Source organism: Mytilus californianus, unplaced genomic scaffold (genome assembly GCF_021869535.1).
Source record: "Mytilus californianus isolate M0D057914Y unplaced genomic scaffold, xbMytCali1.0.p SCAF_2, whole genome shotgun sequence".
Taxonomy (NCBI): Eukaryota; Metazoa; Mollusca; class Bivalvia; order Mytilida; family Mytilidae; genus Mytilus; species Mytilus californianus.
In genome coordinates this window covers 90,539,515-90,559,155 of record NW_026262668.1, presented here as the reverse complement: position 1 = coordinate 90,559,155, position 19,641 = coordinate 90,539,515, and the positions used below count along the sequence as shown (strand labels likewise).

The window sequence follows — 19,641 nt, the reverse complement described above, 5'->3', positions numbered from 1 at the left end:
GGTATTTTCAAGTATGTTTGGTATGCCTTTATTTTCCTGCGGTACAAATTCACGAATCTGATCAATATGTCTCTTCCATACTAAATCTCCAACTTGGACTTGATAAGTTACTGGTCCAAGTTTATGAACGATAACTTCTTGTTTCCACTTGTTATTGTCTCTATAGTCTCTAACTAACACAGGTTCTCCTTTTGCGATTTCTCGGCACGGTTTTGTCTTACTTCTCTGTCTCTGCAATCTTTCATTGATATTTATTTTTTTTCAGCGCGTCTAAACGAGTTCGTAATCTTCTTCCCACAAACAGTTCAGCTTGAGTACGCTTTGTAGTACTATGCGGCGTGGTTCTATAACCCAATAGAAATCTACAAAGTTTTTCACTCAAAGTTCCGGATTAGTTTTTTACTGTTTTCATAGCCTGTTTGAATGTTCTAACAGCTCTCTCTGCCTCTCCAGTCGAAGATGGATGATACGGCGCGGATAGAATGTGTTTTACTCCATTCTTTTTCAGGAAGGTCTCAAATTCCATCGATGTAAATTGAGGTCCATTCTCCGACACAATTTCAGAAGGTATTCAATGTGAAGAAAATAAACATCGCAACGAGTTTATTGTCTTTTCTGATGTTGTACTCGACATTCGGATAACATGCCAACGCTGATGGATTATCGATGGATTATCCAGACTGCAGTTGAAAAAAACCCTATGTGAATCGCCGTTTAACATTTTCTGGGAAGAAGTGGAGAAAAGAAATGTACAATCTTTGAACGAACTACCAGTCAGTGCGAATAACGTTAAAAGAGAAACAGAAATAGATTCAACTCTTGTTAAAGTTAAACATGCTACATTGTATGGTTGGCCGAAATACACTGACATTTCGAATGAGTTGAAACCGTATTTTCGTTTTTCGGAAACGATTTTCTGCATTTTCTACTAATATGTCCAATTTCTTTGCACTTGTGACATCTTGAATTCTTATAGAAACAACTGTCTGCATTATGTCCAGATTTTCCGCAGCGGTAGCATTCTGACGATCTCATTACCCCCTTATGGGTAGTTGAAACTTCATTTCTAAATTCATTGGTCTTCTTTTCCGCAGCTTCTATACCAACAGCAATTTCGAAAGTTTTTTTCAAATCCAGTTCACTTTCGGATAATAATTTCCTTTGGATGGATTTGAATACAGTCCACAAACAAGTCTGTCTCTTAACGCTTCCTCGAAAAATGCATTGAATTGACAAGTATCGGCCAGTTTTCTAAGATTTGCTAAATAATCATTCACTTTTTATGGCTTTCCTGTTTGCGTTGATGAAATTTGTATCGTTCTGCAATAATCAACGGTTTATTTCCTAAATGATCCGTTAAAGTTTCTATCAGGTTGTCAAATGTCTTTGTGTTTGCGATGTTTATTTTCTTCACATGGAATACCTACTGAAATTGTTTCTGACAATGGACCTCAATTAAGATCGAGTGAATTTGAGACCTTCCTGAAAAAGAATGGAGTAAAACACATTCTATCCGCGCCTTATCATCCATCTTCGAATGGAGAGGCAGAGAGAGCTGTTAGAATATTCAAACAGACTATGAAAACAGTAAAAAAACGAATCCGGAACTTTGAGTGAAAAACTTTGTAGTACTATGCGGCGTGGTTCTATAGCCCAATAGAAATCTACAAAGTTTTTCACTCCCTTTTCTATGTAAATTATATTGTTCAGTTAATTTGCTTATAAATTTTCACTTTTAGAAAATTTGTATTTACTTGATCCAATATTTTGAAATTGATATATAGTAAGAATTCACTTTAATGGTAAATAAAGGCAACAGTAGTATACCGATGTTCAATAGCCATAAATCGAATAAGCGAAAACAAATCCGGGTCACAAACCAAAACCTAGGGAAACACATCAACTGTAAGAAGATAACAACGGAACAACAGAAACACTGAACTGCAACAAAAACAAACGCCAACATACATAGAAACGGACTATTTGATAACAACTGCCATATTCCTGACTTGGTACAGGACATTTTAAGACAAAAAATGGTGGGTTGAACCTGGTTTTATGGCTATCCAAACCTCCCGCTTATATGGCAATGTTAAAAAAAACGCTAAAATGACAACATTACGTGACAGGAATACATAACAAACAAACACAAGAACACTCAGGACAGAGAAACACATAAATAAATAATATAATATTACATTACAACATGAAAACCACTGAATAACAACGGATACCTCCTATGAATCCACGACAGCACACCAGGACACCACAAACGAATTATAAACTGTGCGTCACCCGAATGTATCAACGCCACAAAAAAGTGACGTATTTTTTGTGACGTTTCTATTATCACAGGTAAATTTCTAAAAATAGAATAGATTTGTTTTATTGTAGACACGTACAAGAATATAAGATTGAGTTTGTAATGGTGTTATTTTATTAATTTTCTATCCATGACAAGAATATTAAAATGGAATCGTGTTTGTAATGGTGTTATCATTTGTATTTTCTAGCAATGACGGTTTTTCTTCTAAATCAAAACTGTATAAACAAAATAATCTTATTTTTGATAATTTTGTTTTAAAGATTTATCGAACTCAAATCATTCCGCTGCACAAATATCGGTATAAGGATTGTCAATAGGAAAGATTACTTCCATTACGTGACAAACAATACATCAAATATTCATATATAATTTCCGAAAACATTTTATGGTATGAATATCTTACTACTAATACCATAAACAGCACGTGCACCCTTCATATTTGTACTTTGCGCGAAAATTGCAATATACATAGGTGAGACTTTGTGAATTCTCGTATGGGTATACGAGCTTATATTACGACATATAACATGCTTCAAAGTAATATATGCTAAATAAAATCATTTTAATTAAAAAAGTGTTTTATGTAAGTTTATCTTTCTGTGGTTAACAGAAGTGTCAGAATTTCTTTGTACACAATGCCATAACATTATCTACCTGAAACAGATGAAAGATTTCAGCACCATTAAACAATGTTATTGTTGTACTATATATATTAAACAAATACTTCAAAGATTTTTTGAATGATATGAATATTTGCAAATCTATATTTTTGCCAGAACATCTATTCTTACCAATATTGCTAACAGTTTACATTTTCATGGATACTATAGTAAAACATATGCATTATTTGATAATATGATGTCAATCTTAATTCAAACAAATGTTCGGAAACAAATGGAGCATATATATATTTTTTTATACTGACAAGATTTTTTTTTAATTTATTTCTTATACGCCCGTCAAAAATTTTGACGGGACGTATTATGGTATACAAATGTCAGGTTTCCGTCCGTCTGTCCGTCTGTCTGTCCGTCTGTCTGTCATTCTGTCCGTCTGTCTGTCCGGCGTAAACATGTCGCACCGTAACTTGAGAATGACTTATCCAAATTTCATGAAACTTAACATAGTTGTTTCTTATGATGGTCAAACGATCTGTATACTTTTTGGTGAAAGTAAGATTAAAACTTTTTGAGTTACGGGACTTAGTAACTAAAACAGGTGTGTGTTTTTTTTTTCACATGTCGCGCCGTATCTCAAAAAAATTTATGATTATTGCTTAAAACTTTACACACTTCTTAGTTATATTAATCTTAAGATCTGTATACTTTTTGGTGATGATTCAAAATTTTATTTTAGAGATATTGAGTATTTTGTTAAAAAAGGGGGAGGGATTTTTCACATGTCGCGCCGTATCTCAAAAACAGTTTATAATTATTGCTTAAATTTTACACACTTCTTAGTTATATTAACCTTAAGATCTGTATACTTTTTGGTGATGATTCAAAATTTTATTTTTGAGTTATTGAGTATTTTGTAAAAAAAAGGGGGTTTTCGCATGTCACGCCGTATGTCAGAAACTATTTATGCTTATTGCATAAAAATTTACACACCAGACGACGGGCGTATCATGCGCTCATGGCGCATCTGTTAATTTAGAATTTAAGAGCTTGGATTGCTTATATGTTTTATTCCTATTTTCTAAATTGTTTTAACTTATCTTTAATTTTTTATATTATTTCTTCCCACATCAAAGCTACATAAAACGTTGTACTCGTACATATTATAATGAATATAATGAAACCTTGTTAAAAAGTTTGACAACTATATTAATTGCTTACGTGATCAACCTTGGTTTTCATTCAATAAACAAAACCTTTCAGTACAGGGGACAGATCCGTCTGCTTCACAGAAACATGTGTTACATTTGTCAGCGCTTGGAAACGAGTCCCCAACTTTATAGGCTTTTCCATGGTATGCGCACTGCCCTCCTGAAAAATAATTTTTACACAAATATTTATAGAAATTCAAAGATGATATACATCTTTATTAATATAAATCAAAGGAGATATGGAGTAAACGTGAATGAGACTGAACCTTAAGAATAATAATAACCAAAAGGCATCTAAGGGCGACACACATTGTTCGACGGTAGACATGTTTGATTTGCGATAATTGAATTGTTAAAACAATTATTACAATATATCAAGCTCTAAATTTTCCCATGTCTACCAAAGGTCATCAGTATACCAAATATGATCTGAAAAGATCATTTTGATCTGAACAGATCCTTAAAGTCTGAACAATTAATTTATTAAGTCATTTTCAGTCTTTTAGTCAATTTCAAGACTTATCCACTACGGCAAATTTAGCACTGTTCAGACAATTAGCTTGCAGTCTATTAAGAAATTAAGAAATGTTCAGTAGTTGTTATTTAACTGTACACATCAACTTCATACTGAATTGTCTGAAAAGCTACTGAACCGTACTGAGTTGACTGCAAGCGAATTGTCTGAATACTAAATCTACCGCAGTGTATGTCTGAAAAGTGACTGAAATACTGAACATGACTAAATTATTTATTGTTCAAACTTTTGAGATAATGTTAAGACCAAAATTACCTATCGATAAAACTAACAAGCATTCACTATTGGTTGTGATAAAAATATAAACAATCAATGATCTGCTGTTAACACCAAACAATTCTCCAAATAATGATTAAAAAAATCATGTGACATACTATTGACGAGAATTATGGCAGGGACAGGCACTTACAAAATGTTGTATGTTTAATTAATTAATACATATATTAACAGAGACAAATGATGTAACAAGCAAAAACCGAGGGAATCTGATGCACCGCAAAAGGGCGAATTCGGTTTGGTTGACTGATAGATGGACTGAAATCTTAGACAATGGAGGAGTATTGCACTCAATCTATATGGTCTCTATGAAGGTCTTTGAATAGTTCCCTCACAAGCGTCTTTTACTAAAACTTAAACAGTATGGTATATGCGATAGAACATGTACTTGGATCCAGAGCTTCCTAACTGAAAGAAAAAAAATTGTAAACATTTTTGGAAATTATTCTAGCTGGCACAACGTAACCAGTGGGATCCCTCAAGAATCACTCCTGGGTCCAATACTATTTGTCATTTTTATCAACTCTTTACCAGAGAGTGTGATATCAGAGGTATTTCTATTTGTCGATGATACTAAGCTGTTCAGAGAGATAAAATCCAAAAATGATGAGAGCCTACTTCAGCATGATTTGAACAATCTGTTCGATTGGAGTGTTGAATGGATACTACGCTTCCATCCTGATAAATGTAAAGTGCTAAAAATCGATGATAAGAGGGAGAAAAAGTCGACATATATAGTTATCAAATAAAAAAAGTATGACGGTGGTATAAGTCATTAGATGTGATAGATATAGAAAATCATATTAGAGTAAACATAGATAGTATCTGGCAATTGATAAACATATACAAATCCAAGTAAATTAGGCAAACCAAGTAGTCGGTATCATCCGCAAAATATTTAAATTGTTAAATTACAAATCATTCTGTCTGTTATTTAATGCGCTGGTTAGACCACATTTAGAATATGCCAGTAGTTTATAAAATCCATATAAAGTAAAAGACATTGAATCTTTAGAGAATATCCAGAGACGAGCAACTAAGATGCTATCATACCTAAATGACAAAAGTTACAAGGAACGACTACAAATATTGAAATTGTCAACATTAAAATTTAGACGGTTGCATCATAAAATTGAGAATGGAAATGGAGAATGTGTCAAAGAGACAACAACCTAACCAAAGAACACAAAACAGCCCAAAGCCATCAATGGGTCTTCAACACTGCGAGAAAATCCCGCACCCGGAGGAGGGCTTCAGCCGGCCCCTAAACAAAAATGTGTACAAGTTCAGTGAAAATGGACGTCACACTAAACTCCGAAACATATAAATGAACTAAAATTAAAAAAAAACATATAAGACTAACAAAAGCTAGAGGCTCCATTCTTGGGACAGGCGCAAAAATGCGGCGGGGTTTAACATGTTTTGTGATATCTCAACCCTCCCCCTTGGCATCTAGACAATATAGAATAAACAAACACACAGCAATACGCACAGTAAAACTCAGTTTTAAAGAAGTCCGAGTCCGCTGTCAGAATAGGTAACAGAAGAAACTAAGCAAATGACAATGATACATAAATTAACAAAGGACTACTAGCAGTTATACTGACATGCCAGTTCCAGACCTCAATTAAACTATTTAAAGATTATGTCTTCATCATATGAAAATCCAGCACAATCCCTCCCGTTAAGGGTTCAGTATCATACCATCATGCAATATATGAAAAGAACATAACCCGTAAAATGCCAATAACTGGTTTTAGAATAAATGTGTTTATTTCCGATGCAAAGACCCTATGACTGAAACCTTCAAAATATAAGCCGAAATACATGACAGTTAAACAACTAACAACCTGTTTACTCCAGTACAACCAGAGGCCATATATTTAAAATCAACAAACAAAGATGCATAATAGATGTGCATAAACACTTCTTTATCAACAGAGTAGTAGACACATGGGACAGCTTGCCAGAACATGTTGTAACAACCACCAAAGTGAAAATATTTGAAAATAGAATAGACAGCAAATTGAAAACATTAGAAAATACAATAGACACCAAAGTGAACACATTCGAAAATAGAATAGACACCAAATTGAAAACATTTGAAAATACAATAGACACCAAAGTGAACACATTTGAAAATAGACTAGACAAATATTGGAAAAATCATCCTATGAAATTAGACTATACGATCGCGTATGGATAACACACAAGAAGAGGAACCGTTAACGATGACACTATGGTAGAAGAAACGATAATGCAAAAACATAACAAAACGTTGCCTACCAGATAAAACCAAATAGGACCTTAAATATAGCCAAATCCGGAAAATAAATCAGCACTTTGCACGAGGGAAATATATTCATTAATTTGAAAGAATTACCTGATTTTATAACAGCAGCAAATTTCAATCAAACAAGCAAATTCGTTTTAAGTTAAACTATTTTTTAAAACTCAAATATCTCCCTTTTTAAATCTCGGTCAATAGATTAACAAAATGTTAAACTTATTAATTGATATTTATCATCCCAAAATACGAGAAACAAATATAAAAACAAACACAGTATAATTATAACTGTTATCAATACAACTCGATATCTTTAACACCATCATGGCATTGGGTTCAAATTGTGATTGGTTTTTTTTTTACTTCATATGTGTCTTATAAAATATTGCATGGTACAGAATAGATTACACACAACATCGTTTCAATTGAATGTAATACATCTTCTCTCATAACGATATCCCCATGTATAATGTCTATATAATGTGAAATGATATTATGTTTTTCGACTTTTTGAAAATAATCTAGAAACAGATTGAAATACAATGGCCCGATGAAAGATACTTTGATTTAGCTCCCCTTCCTTTTTGTAATGTTTATTCTGAAGGTTTTTTCATTGAAATTTCCCGTAATGTCATGTTTTGCTTTAATAAACAACACATTCTCAATTATCTGCTTGATTCTTTTTAGTATAATGGAGAATACATACTAATTGATTTATACGAACCGACTGCACAATTTTTCTCAGTACATGTCATGCGGACCAGAAGATCTCCAGCATGACACGTGCATGTATTACAACCATCTGAGGCTGCCCAGCTTTTGCCAACATTAAACTGCTTTTCTTCATACTTGCAATGGAATCCACGTTGATATACAGATGATCTTTTTCCTGAAGTAGTAAAATGATAATGAATCATTAATTCACAGGAAGTTGTTAACATTGTTGCATGTTAATTGACTGTCATCCAGGAAATCGTGTGTGTTCGTTAGATAGTCGACAGGAATGTAGGAAAGGCGGTTATTATTTTATTTTACTAGTACCTAATGCAGAAACCATCCAAATTTTCGTGTGTATTCGTTAAATTGTCGACATGAATGTAGGATAGGCGGTTATTTTATTTTACTAGTACCTAATGCAGAAACCATTCAAAATTTAACAAATATTGAAACTGGACTCTTTTAAAAACGTATTCAAGACGGGGCTTACAGTTTAGTACGCCAAAAACTCGTCAGTGACAAACTAATTAAAACGGTAGAAAGACTAAATCACTAACGAAATTGTGGGAAAAAACATTAAAAAACCAAATATATCTTAAGTAATTTTCGCAAAATCTTTAAAAGCCAACAACGTCTAGGTAGAAAAAAATAACGTTTTGAAATCTTTTCTCTAAAACTATCAAGAATTCAATAAGTGTAGTTTAAGTGTCCTTTTAAGGGTACTATAATATTTCGTTTTTAAATTCAGCTAGTCATTTATGAGTTTGAATGTCCCTCTGGTATTTTTCGCCTCACTTTTATAAAGACTTAATGTTTGGATTCTACATTTTAAATTTTAAGAATAAGCTTGTACATGCGTAGCATATCTATGACTTTGATCAAATATATTTTTTAGAGTTGATTTCATCAATACAATTGTTGATTGTATATATATATATATCTGGATACTTTTTTTGTGAGTTGTTATTTTCAATGGACTGCACCCTTTTTTGGAAAAAAAATACTCTTTTTAACGTTTTAATAACCTGATGCCTATTTTTTGTCATGTCCGTAGATTGAAAATTTACGTTTTGAATTATGTTAGAACAAGGTTCATGTGATTTTTTCGTATTTTCGAAATCTTATTGAGATTGCAAACCGCCCCCCCCCCCCCCCCCCCCTTTTTCAATAATTCTTGAAAATATCTGTCAGATCTTTGATAGCTTATGATTATTTGTTCCCAATTTGTTTTCGATTTGGGACTATTTGAAACTAGATATTTGTACTAGCTTAAAGACTGTGTGTTGTCAATATTATGTTTTATTTTAGAAAAGAATGGTAAATCAAGAAAAGTTCTTTGGACGTACGAAATTTATAAACTATTATTTTTCATTTACCCAAGTTGATTAAATGTTCTGGGTCAACGGTGAATAAACATGCCATCTCAGTACAGGACACAGAACCGTCTGAATCACACGTACATGTATTACATTTGTCGATGCTTGGAAAGGATTCTCCCATCTTAAATGATTTTCCATTGTACGCACAATCTCCAACTAATATAAAGATTCAAAATATGATATTAATCCAATGAACATTATAAAAGTATTAATCCAATAATGTACTTGATGGAAGGGAACTAGTTAATCCAACAAAATATAAATGTTTAACTCTCTCTCTTTTTCTCTCTCTCTCTCTCTCTCTCTCTCTCTCTCTCTCTCTCTCTCTCTCTCTCAGTGTGTTGCCGACAGGTAGATGGTTGCTCTGTTAAATTTATTCTTTTCTTTTTTTTTTCTTTTTTTTTCAACTTCAGATACTTTATTTCACTAATAGTTGTTAACAAAGCCCCTTAATGTTACAACAATGGCACTAAGGTTCTTCCCTGTATTGTTAATTACCAATAAAACCAGGGGATTTTATTGGCAAACTTTTTTATAAATCTACATAGCATTGCGTGTTAGTTACAATTTACAGATTAATTCTACAAACATATTTATTCTTTTCTTGGTTAGACTTGTGATTTGTGCATCTAGCTTAGCTTTCGTTTTTTTTTTGCTTTGGACGTTACTAATGTGGGTAGGTCCAGATGTGCGATTCGGACTCATTAGGTATTTATTGTGTTGTTTTTATTTTCTATACCCTTGTATTTATATTTTACGTAATTTGTACTTTAGCGGAAAAGTCAGATTTATTTGTGTGTTTGTTTTGATATGTTTAATTCAGTTGTGTTGTATGTTTGTGGTGTATGTTTACACAGTTTCGGCTGCTGGGTCCCATTATTATCACGTTAGCCAAATTATAAAAGATAAAAATGGATATGGATCATATGGTGCATCTATCCATGAAACAAAATCAATACATGCACAGCAGAAAACACAAAGAGCAAAGAAACGGCGCTTTTATTGCTGTTCTTCATTACAAAGCTATGTTTGCCTGGGTTGTTCACTCAATATTGTCAATATAACGGAACAATAAACAACTATCATACAAGTGGCAATTTTAGCTAGATACAAAAAAAACCATCATAGATACAAAACCAGATTTATGGAGAGTTGTCTCATTGGCAATTATACCACATCTTCTTATATCTATTAACCCACTATTTTCTTTTCTGAAAATGGTTGTACCAAGTCATGATTATGACAGTTGTTTCCCATTCGTTACGTTGGTTCATATATATATATATAGGTTTGAACGTTGTTTTCAATTTAGACTTGTTTATATTCTTTCGTTTGGGCTTGTATTATATTTGCCTTCGGGTTTATATGATCCGTTCATCCTATTTTGATTCTTTCAAAATTCAAGAGTCTATCCTAAATTGAGGTAAATTATATGGCCTTCCAAATACCGTTTCGATTCCTAACATCACTGAGGAGACATTAATTGTCGAATTCCGGATATGGTGTACAAATTTTTGCACCTCATGTTTGCGGTTTATCATCTTTTCCGCAAGTTTATTGTCTTCTGTTTTGGTATTAAATTAATGATAAAATCTATTTTGTTACATCTTGTGATCCGTTTATTTGGCAATCGCTAATGGCAGTCATGCATGCAAAACAAATTTCTTGATAGAGGGGTCTAATTACAGTTCAAACAACATTTCCAAAAGACCAAAAAAGTAAAAAGTATATTTTAACAAAACGCATTTGACTAGCAGGTTGAACAACGGATGTTCTTAAACCCTGCTGACTGTCATAGGCGAATGCCAAATAAACGGATCACCAGATGTAACAAAATGGATCTTAAACTATTAATTTAATACCGAACAGAAAACAATAAACTTGCGGAAAAGATGGTATGTCGCAAACAAAAGGTGCAAAAATTAGGACACCATATCCGGTTTTCGACAATTAATGTCTCTTCAGTGATGTTAGGAATATATATTTGAACGTTTTTTTCAATTTAGACTTGTACATATATATATATATATATATATATATATATATATCGTTCCGCTTTAATTTGTGGTAGAATCTATTTCTCTAATGATTCTTAGACGCAATGCAGACAAACTTAATTCTTCTTTTCCATTGTCTGCAAAAAGTTGTGTTTTCTATGTTACGTCATCAGGCATGGTAGCCTTTTTTCGTGACGTCACAATAGGAAATTCAGAGGAAAGCAAAAAAAAAATTGACGTCATAATTGAATTTCGGCCAGTAAAGAACTGAGATCAAAAGAGCCACTCGCTGATATGATTAAGATAATCAAAAGTTCAGGAAAAGGATAAATCGGCTATGAACTACTGAAATTGATCTGAATTGGTTTTTTGATATTTATTTTCTTGAACGGAATTTAGAAATAGATATGATACACAAAGCACCGATGAAAGATACTTCGATTTAGTTTTCCTTTTCATTATAATGTTTATTCTAAAACTGTTTTATAGATGTTCAAGATTTCATGTACTGCGTTGAAGAACATTTAGGTGTCAATTAGATGCTTGATTCTTTTGAGTATGATGCATGATATCTACCGAAATTAATAGTTTCTAAGCTGTATTTTTGAAGTGTTCTAATTGATCTATACAAACCGAATGCACAAGTTTTCTCAGTACATGTCCTGCGAACTAGAATATCTCCAGCATTACATGTGCATGTATTACAACCATCTGAGGCTGTCCAGCTTTCGCCAACATTAAATTGCTTTCCTTCATACTGGCAATGGAATCCACGTTGATATACAGATGATCTTTTTCCTTAAAGTAATAGATCGATAATGAAACACAATTCACCCTGAAGTTGATAACATTGTTACATGTTATTTGAGTGTTATCGAGAAAACCATATGTATTCTTTTGAACATTGTCGACAGGAATGTAGGAAAGACGGTTATTTTATTATACGAATACCTTATGGAGAAACCATTCAAGATTATAAAAAATTGAAACAAGACTCTTTTTCAAACGCATTCAAGACCAGACTTAAAGTTTAATATGTCAAACTCGAGTTTTGTTAAGGTCAGTGACAATCTATATAAAATGTAAGGAAGGCTAACTAACAACTAACTAAATTGTTGAAAAGATCATTGAGAAACCAAAATTTTTAAAATAGTTTTTGCAAAAATCTTTTAGGCTGGTAAGAAAGAATTAGCGGTTTGAGGTCTTTTTCTCTGAAACTACAAAAATTCAATGAGTGTAATTTATGTGTCCTTAAAAGAGTCCATTTATTTCGTTAGTAAATGCTATTTCAACCTTATGTTTGGATTCTACATTTTAATTTTTAAGGTGGTACCTAACACTACAGGGAGATAACTCTGTAAAAATCAATTAAACGTTTTAATTACGTTGTATTGTTAAGGAAATATTAAGCTTCTCAGTGATCAAAATTAGTGTTTGTCAAACTGCTATATAACCAGTGAAATTTTTCTGATAAAGTGGTTGGTTCAAATTTTTTGAAATTTTTATATTTCTGTCAAAGGGTCAAAGTAAACATTTTGTCAAAATTTTATGAAAATTAAACGAGCCAACTTAATATTAGTCAAGGTGTTGGGTACCACCTTAAGATGAAGCTAGTGCATGTGCAGAATATTTATTGATTTGATCAAACACATTATTAGAATTGATTTCATAAAAAAGTTATTACCTCTATAGGCATAACCGGATACTTTTTTGTCTTTTGTTTTTGTTTTCCCTTATTTACATGCGATTCTAGTTGATTTGTTACTGTTTTATACCCGTATTTATTGGTATCATAATATATATTTTTAATGGACAACACCGATTTTGGAAAAAAACCTCTTTCAAACCAGGTTTAATCCACCATCTTCTGTATAAGGAAATGCCTGTACCAAGTCAGGAATAAAACAGTTGTTTTCTATTCGTTTGATGTGTTTTAGTTTTTGATTTTGCAATTTGAAATAGGACTTTCCGTTTTGAAATTTCTTTATAGTTATTTTTGTTATTTGACTTTTCACTTTTTTAGTAACCTGGTGCCTATTTTCTGTCATGTCTGTAGATTGAAACTTTGCGTTTTGAATTATGATAGAACAAGGTTCATGTGATGTTTCAAATTTTTAAAATCTCATTGAGATAGCCCCTTTTCTTTGAACAAGTGTTGAAATATTTTTTGACCACATCTATCAGATTTTTGACAGTTTATGTTTGTTTATTCCTAATTGTTTTAGATTCGGGACGATTTTGAGCTTGATATATAATATAGACAAATTTACTATATTGAAGACTGTATGATGTCAATATGTTTTTGTTACTCTCACCTAATGGTAAATCAAGAAAAGCTCTTCGAACGCACGAAACTTATAAACTATTATTTTTCATTTACCCAAGTTGATTAAATGTTCTGGGTCAACGGTGAATAAACATGCCATCTCAGTGCATGACACAGAACTGTGAGAACCACACGTGCATGTATTACATTTGTCGATGCTTGGAAAGGATTCTCCCATCTTATATGATTTTCCACTGTACGCACAATCTCCAACTAAGATAAGGATTAAAAATCTAATGTTAGTCAGATGAACGAGATAAAGGGAACTAGTTAACAGAACGAAATTTAAATGTTTAACTCTCTCTCTCTCTCTGTTGTCGACTGCTAATTGGGTAGGTTTTGTTAAATTTATTTTATTCTTGTCTAGACTTGGGACTTGTGCACTAAACTTTTCGGCTTTCCGGATTTTGGCTTTGGACGTTCCTGGACGGTCCAGAGGTGCGATTTGGACGGATCAAGATGTTATAGTGTTGGTTTCAATTTGTATACCTTTGTATTTATATTTTACTTAATATGTACTCGATCGGGTAAGTGTATATGTCATTATGTTTTACTATACTGTATGTGCTAGCAACTACCAAAAAAAAACTTTTTTGCGTATTCGTCAGACTTTATGTATGTTTGTTTTGATTTTTTAATTCAGTTGTGTTGTATGTCTGTGGTATAAGCTTAAACAGTTTTAGCTGCTGGATCCCAATTATTGCCACGTAAACCAATTGTGATTGCTTGGGATGCTCACCAAATTTGTCAATATAATAGAGCTATAAACAACTGACTTGCAAGTGGGAATTTTAGTTATCTATAAAACAAGGTTTAATTCACAATTTATTCTGAAAATGCCTGTACTAAGTCAGGAATATGTTTTCCATTCGTTCCATTGGTTGAAAGAGTCAAGCGTTTGATTTTGTCAGGTTTTATTGAATCCCTCCTTTTTGAATGTACCTTTGAGTTCGGTATTTTTGTTACTACTATTTATATCATGTCAAATAGGTTAGGCGCTTGTCCATGGTTGTAGACCGCGTAATGTCCTCCTAATGCCTGTTTTTGGTTACTATGTGTTGCAGGATGGCTGTCTCGTTGACCACGTTTTATCATAGAATACGTTCTTTACACAAATATATATCAACATTCTTTACTGAGATAAGGATCTATATGTAAAAGTTGTAATAGACGTTGAAGATTCCATTACTGGTTATAATAACCTTGAAGGTTTAAAAAATATCATGTAGTTAGATTGTAATTGTGATATATAATTGAGAAAAGTTCAGATGTCTGAGAAATGAACTTTCATGCAAAATCGTTGTAAAACCATAATGTTATTTCTGATAAAACTGATTGAGTAAAAAAAATAAGCATAAAGGTGAGTCCAATTCTATTGACCAATTTTGTAATATATAAAAGATACAGCTTCAAAAAATCAATTTACCATCACTGGTTTTTAGGGAAAAGTATTATAAAATTGTCGTAACAAGAGTAAACGTGCTCAAGGAAGAAGGAGAATTAAATATAAAAAAACATTTTATAGCTCGGACAATAGGTCGTCTTTTATCAGTTAGCTCAAATAGTAATCTTTTTCTCTTGAATAAACTTATCATAGATACCAGGATTAAAGTTGTGTACGCCAGCCGCGCGTTTCGTATTCATAAGACTCATTAGTGACACTCGAATAAAAAGTTAAAGATGCCAAATGAAGTATGCAGTTGAAGAGCATTGAGGAACCAAACTTCCGAAAGGTTTTTCCAAATACAGCTAAGTTAATCTATTCCTGGGTCTGAAAATCCTTAGTATTTCGAAAAATGCGTGTACACAGCTAATTTATAATTATGACCATATCAAATGATAATCAATGTCAACACAGAAGTACCGACTATTGGGCTGGTGATACCCTCGGAGAAGAAACCTCCACCAGCATCGATCAAGTGATTATAAATAAACTTATCATAGATACCAGGATTAAAATTTTGTATGCCAGACGCGCGTTCCGTCTTCAAAAGACTCATTAGTGACGCTCAAATGAAAAAAAGTTAAAAAGGCAAAATAAGGTACAAAGTTGAAGAGCATTGAAGACCCCAAATTCCGAAAGGTTTATCAAATACAACCAAGTTAATCTGAAAGTCCTTAGTATTTCGAAAAAAACGTGCTAACAGCTAATTTATAATTCATTTCAACACCGAAGTGCGGATTACTGGTCTGGTGATATCTCGGGGAGTAAACCTCCTCCAGCAGTAGCATCGAAAGGATGTACTTTCAACGAACCATTTATTTGAATTATTCAAATTGTGATTAATTGAAAACACAAAAACCATAACGAACATTGATTGTTTTTCATTTTCTCCATACCAGAAAGAATAGCATGTAAATCAAAACGTTATTTACCACTATCACAATCATTTTCTGAACAAGTCATTCTAACAACTAGTTTTCCGGACTGACAGGAACAGGTATTACATCCATCTGTAGCTGGCCAACTTTCTCCAACATTGAATTGTTTACCATTATAGTTACAATTAAACCCAATCTGGTAAACTGAAGACCTGACATGTTCTACAACCATAACAACATTTTAATACGACCAGTGACTAATGTATTTTGTTATATTCTGTTATACTTTATAACTTTTGTAATCATTGCCTTTCTTCCCATTAAGCATTATTTGTTGCTTTCCTACCAACATTTTCCAATTCAAAAATTCTAAATATTGAGTCATTGCTGTAGTTTAAAGGTTGTAGTACGTATTTCACGCTTTGTATCATAATATTGAACAAATGTTTCTTATTATTTTGGCAAGCTGTTGGATATCTCTCTTATTGGCAATAATACCACATCTCCTCTTATTTTCATATTTTATCGTATATATGCAGACTGTTTGACTTCTTACGTTATTGATTCAAATACGGTTCCTTCGACTGTTTTCAAAATTATATGAAATATTTACTGATTACAACATATGCCACATGTGGAGCAGGAATTGCTTACCCTTCCGGAGCACTCGACTCCTCCATCCCCCCCCCACCCCCGATTTTTTTTGCGGATTTGTTCTGCTCATTCTTAAGTTTTCTATCTGATGTTTTGTTATTTTTGTCTGTCCTTTCAACGTTTTTATTTTTGGCCATGGTAATGTCTGTCTTTTTTTAATGCTCCCTTTGGATCTTCTCTCGCTTTTGTATTATAATGAATGATTTGTTATGTAATTATTTGAAAAAAAGTATTTAGAAATTTTAACAAAATTGACAATACCACCTACCTTATTATTGAAAAAATGCTACCCTATAATTTGTAATTTCAACATAAGATACCTACTTGCTTGCTGCACAGTTGGATGTAAAACAGCACAGAACATTTCAGTACAAGACACACCATTTGATGTGCAATGACACGTGTTACAGCCGTCGGTAGAATTAAACGAATCTCCGACATTATAAATTGTTCTGTGGTAGTTGCACGTACCTGTAAGTATCAATAGTTTTATAGATTATATACATGAATAAGGAAACGACCATTCGATATTCTGGGGTTAGGGTAGGGCAGGATGTTTTTTGAAGATTAAATATTTATTTTCATGTGTTGCTACGAACGCTTTATTTGTTTCCACATTTGAAAACAATTATTTCCTGCATTTTGAGTTGCAGAATATTCATTTTAATCCCGTTTTGGTCAAGATTAGTTAGTTTTAGTTCTTACACGGATATTCATTTTCAAAACCTCCTCCCCAAGAAATCAAATGGGCGTCCTCTTACTTATAATTGATTGAAATGCAAATGACAAATAGACGATCAGAATTTTGTTGATGTTGAATAACATCAGTATTAGTATATCTGACGTTTACACGTTGTGGTCAACACAGTAAACACATTAAGAACGAAAGTTTTCTTAAATATGTATTTTTGACCTGTTGTTAGTTAGTATTTTTGCTTCGTGCTGATCTGATGGGTTAAGCCCTTTGCAACATATATTTTTACAGTTTGTTCTTATGTTTATTTTTATCAAACCAATGTCGATGGTTAAGAGAAGGTTGAGCGCAAACATGTTTAATGTCGCCATATTCTATTTAGGTCTGTCCCAAGTAAGGAGCCTTCAACTTTAGTGATATTCGTTGGTTGCTGTCTCTCATATTTGTTTTTCTTTTGCCTATTGTTTTATAATAAATCAATACGCTGGTTTTCTCGGTTAAATTGTTTTATATTATGTCGGGGCCTTTTATAGCCTACTATACGGTATGGGATTCACACATTTTTGAAGACCCTACTTTGACCTAAAGTTGCTTACTTTCATTTCATGTGGTATTTGGCGGATAATTGTCTCATTAAAATCATTATTCTTATTATTCATATATCATGTATATAGAATTCGTAAAATTCAAATAAATGCATTTATATATAACGAAATGATTTAACTGTATTTTACCAGCAGACGGTTTGATACAAGCCATTTCCGTACATGCCACACCGTGTTCCATACACAAACACGTATTACATCCGTCAATGGCATCAAAACGTGTTCCCAAATGGTGTATGGTTCCATGGTAGGTGCATGTTGCTGAAAAATACAATTTCACGATTTTATATTATAACAATCAACTTCATAGTGTTTACCAAGTATTGCCATTAACTCAGAGTGGTGAATCAAAATAATGGTTACGGATATCAAGTAAATCTTCATATATGAGATGTATGGACTGATCCGTATGATTGAGACTACAATATATGTTTTTTCAATCATGGGTTTGCCACTTAATACATAATTTACCAAATTGCAGTTTGTAACATCTTATCAAGCCAAGCAATTATAATCTGTTTATGTATACCTTTAGATGTCTTTTGGTTTTTGTTGTATTGTTTTGCCCTTTCAGTGAAGAGTACCCCATAACTCAATATAATCCCCGACCGTCAAAGTGAAAACTTGCTTAAATAGTGAACTATTTCGATGAAATGCTTCGCAGTATACTACTGTTGCCTTTTTTTATGATAGTTAGTCATCATTGAACCATTTAGTTTAGGGTGTATTGGAAAAGGAGGTTAAATTAATCTTTTCTCACCAGCCACTTGACAATGATGATTTGTACAGTGTACTCCAGTATCTGTACAGGAACATAAATTACACCCATCACTTGCAGTCCATGTTGCGCCAATATAATAGGTATGTTGGTTTAAATGGCATTCGTGCTTGCCTAATGAAATAAAAAGCCATAAAATTTAATGCATTGTCAATCACTGTGACTATTACTAAACAAGAAAATGGTATTTTATCGGAAATATCTCAGATTTGGATTGTTATACATTACGGAATTATCAATGAAAATAACACTTTTATCAATTTCGTGCGTCCGATGCGCTTTTTTGAAACCACCTTCATGAGGAACACTCAACCCAAACATTTGATGCTTGATTTCTTTGGTGGGGTTCGTGTTGCTCAACTTTTAGTGTTCTATGTTGTGTTTTGCAGACGTTAGCTTGTTTGTCTTTTCGTAGTTTTTCGTTTTGGTCATGGCGTTTTTAGTTTGTCTTCGTTTATGAGTTTGGATATCTCTTTGGTATCTTCCGCCTCTCTTTCATATATACTGAAAACTGCATAACAAAAAAAGGACCCACTATATAGATATATACTACCATCGCCTAAGAGCATTTACACCTATTTCAATAAAGCCAGAACACTTCACGAGATACAACATGATAAATATTATCTACGAGGCTGTTTATGACATTCAAGGTATAAACATTTAGTAATATGAACTACTATGTAAATTTGAATTGATAGGGATAAGAAAATACTTAGCTTATTTACAACTATGAATTTAATAAATATTCCATGTGCATTTGGTACCTGAGTTGCACTTCTTTTTATAAATATTGTATATTTACTGTTTTCAGTTGGGCATGGGTTTGACGTGCAATGGACACCAGTCAGGGAACAAGAACATGTATTACATCCATCCAGTGTAGCCCATGTTGCTCCTATGGCATAGTGGTGATG

General features: G+C 32.8%; 1 protein-coding gene across 1 annotated transcript; it reads right to left on the bottom strand.

The window, feature by feature from the left end:
- Positions 1-2,464: 2,464 nt before the first annotated feature.
- On the bottom strand, positions 2,465-18,195 carry LOC127730401 (kielin/chordin-like protein). Its single transcript, XM_052238786.1, has 9 exons — positions 18,076-18,195; positions 16,972-17,118; positions 16,048-16,215; positions 13,726-13,884; positions 11,979-12,143; positions 9,346-9,504; positions 7,977-8,141; positions 4,165-4,314; positions 2,465-2,980 (listed from the first exon to the last, which is right to left on the bottom strand). The coding sequence occupies exons 1-8, from the start codon at positions 18,125-18,127 to the stop codon at positions 4,169-4,171; spliced, it is 1,161 nt and encodes a 386-aa protein (XP_052094746.1). The 5' UTR covers positions 18,128-18,195; the 3' UTR covers positions 2,465-2,980; positions 4,165-4,168.
- Between the last annotated feature and the right edge of the window lie 1,446 nt (positions 18,196-19,641).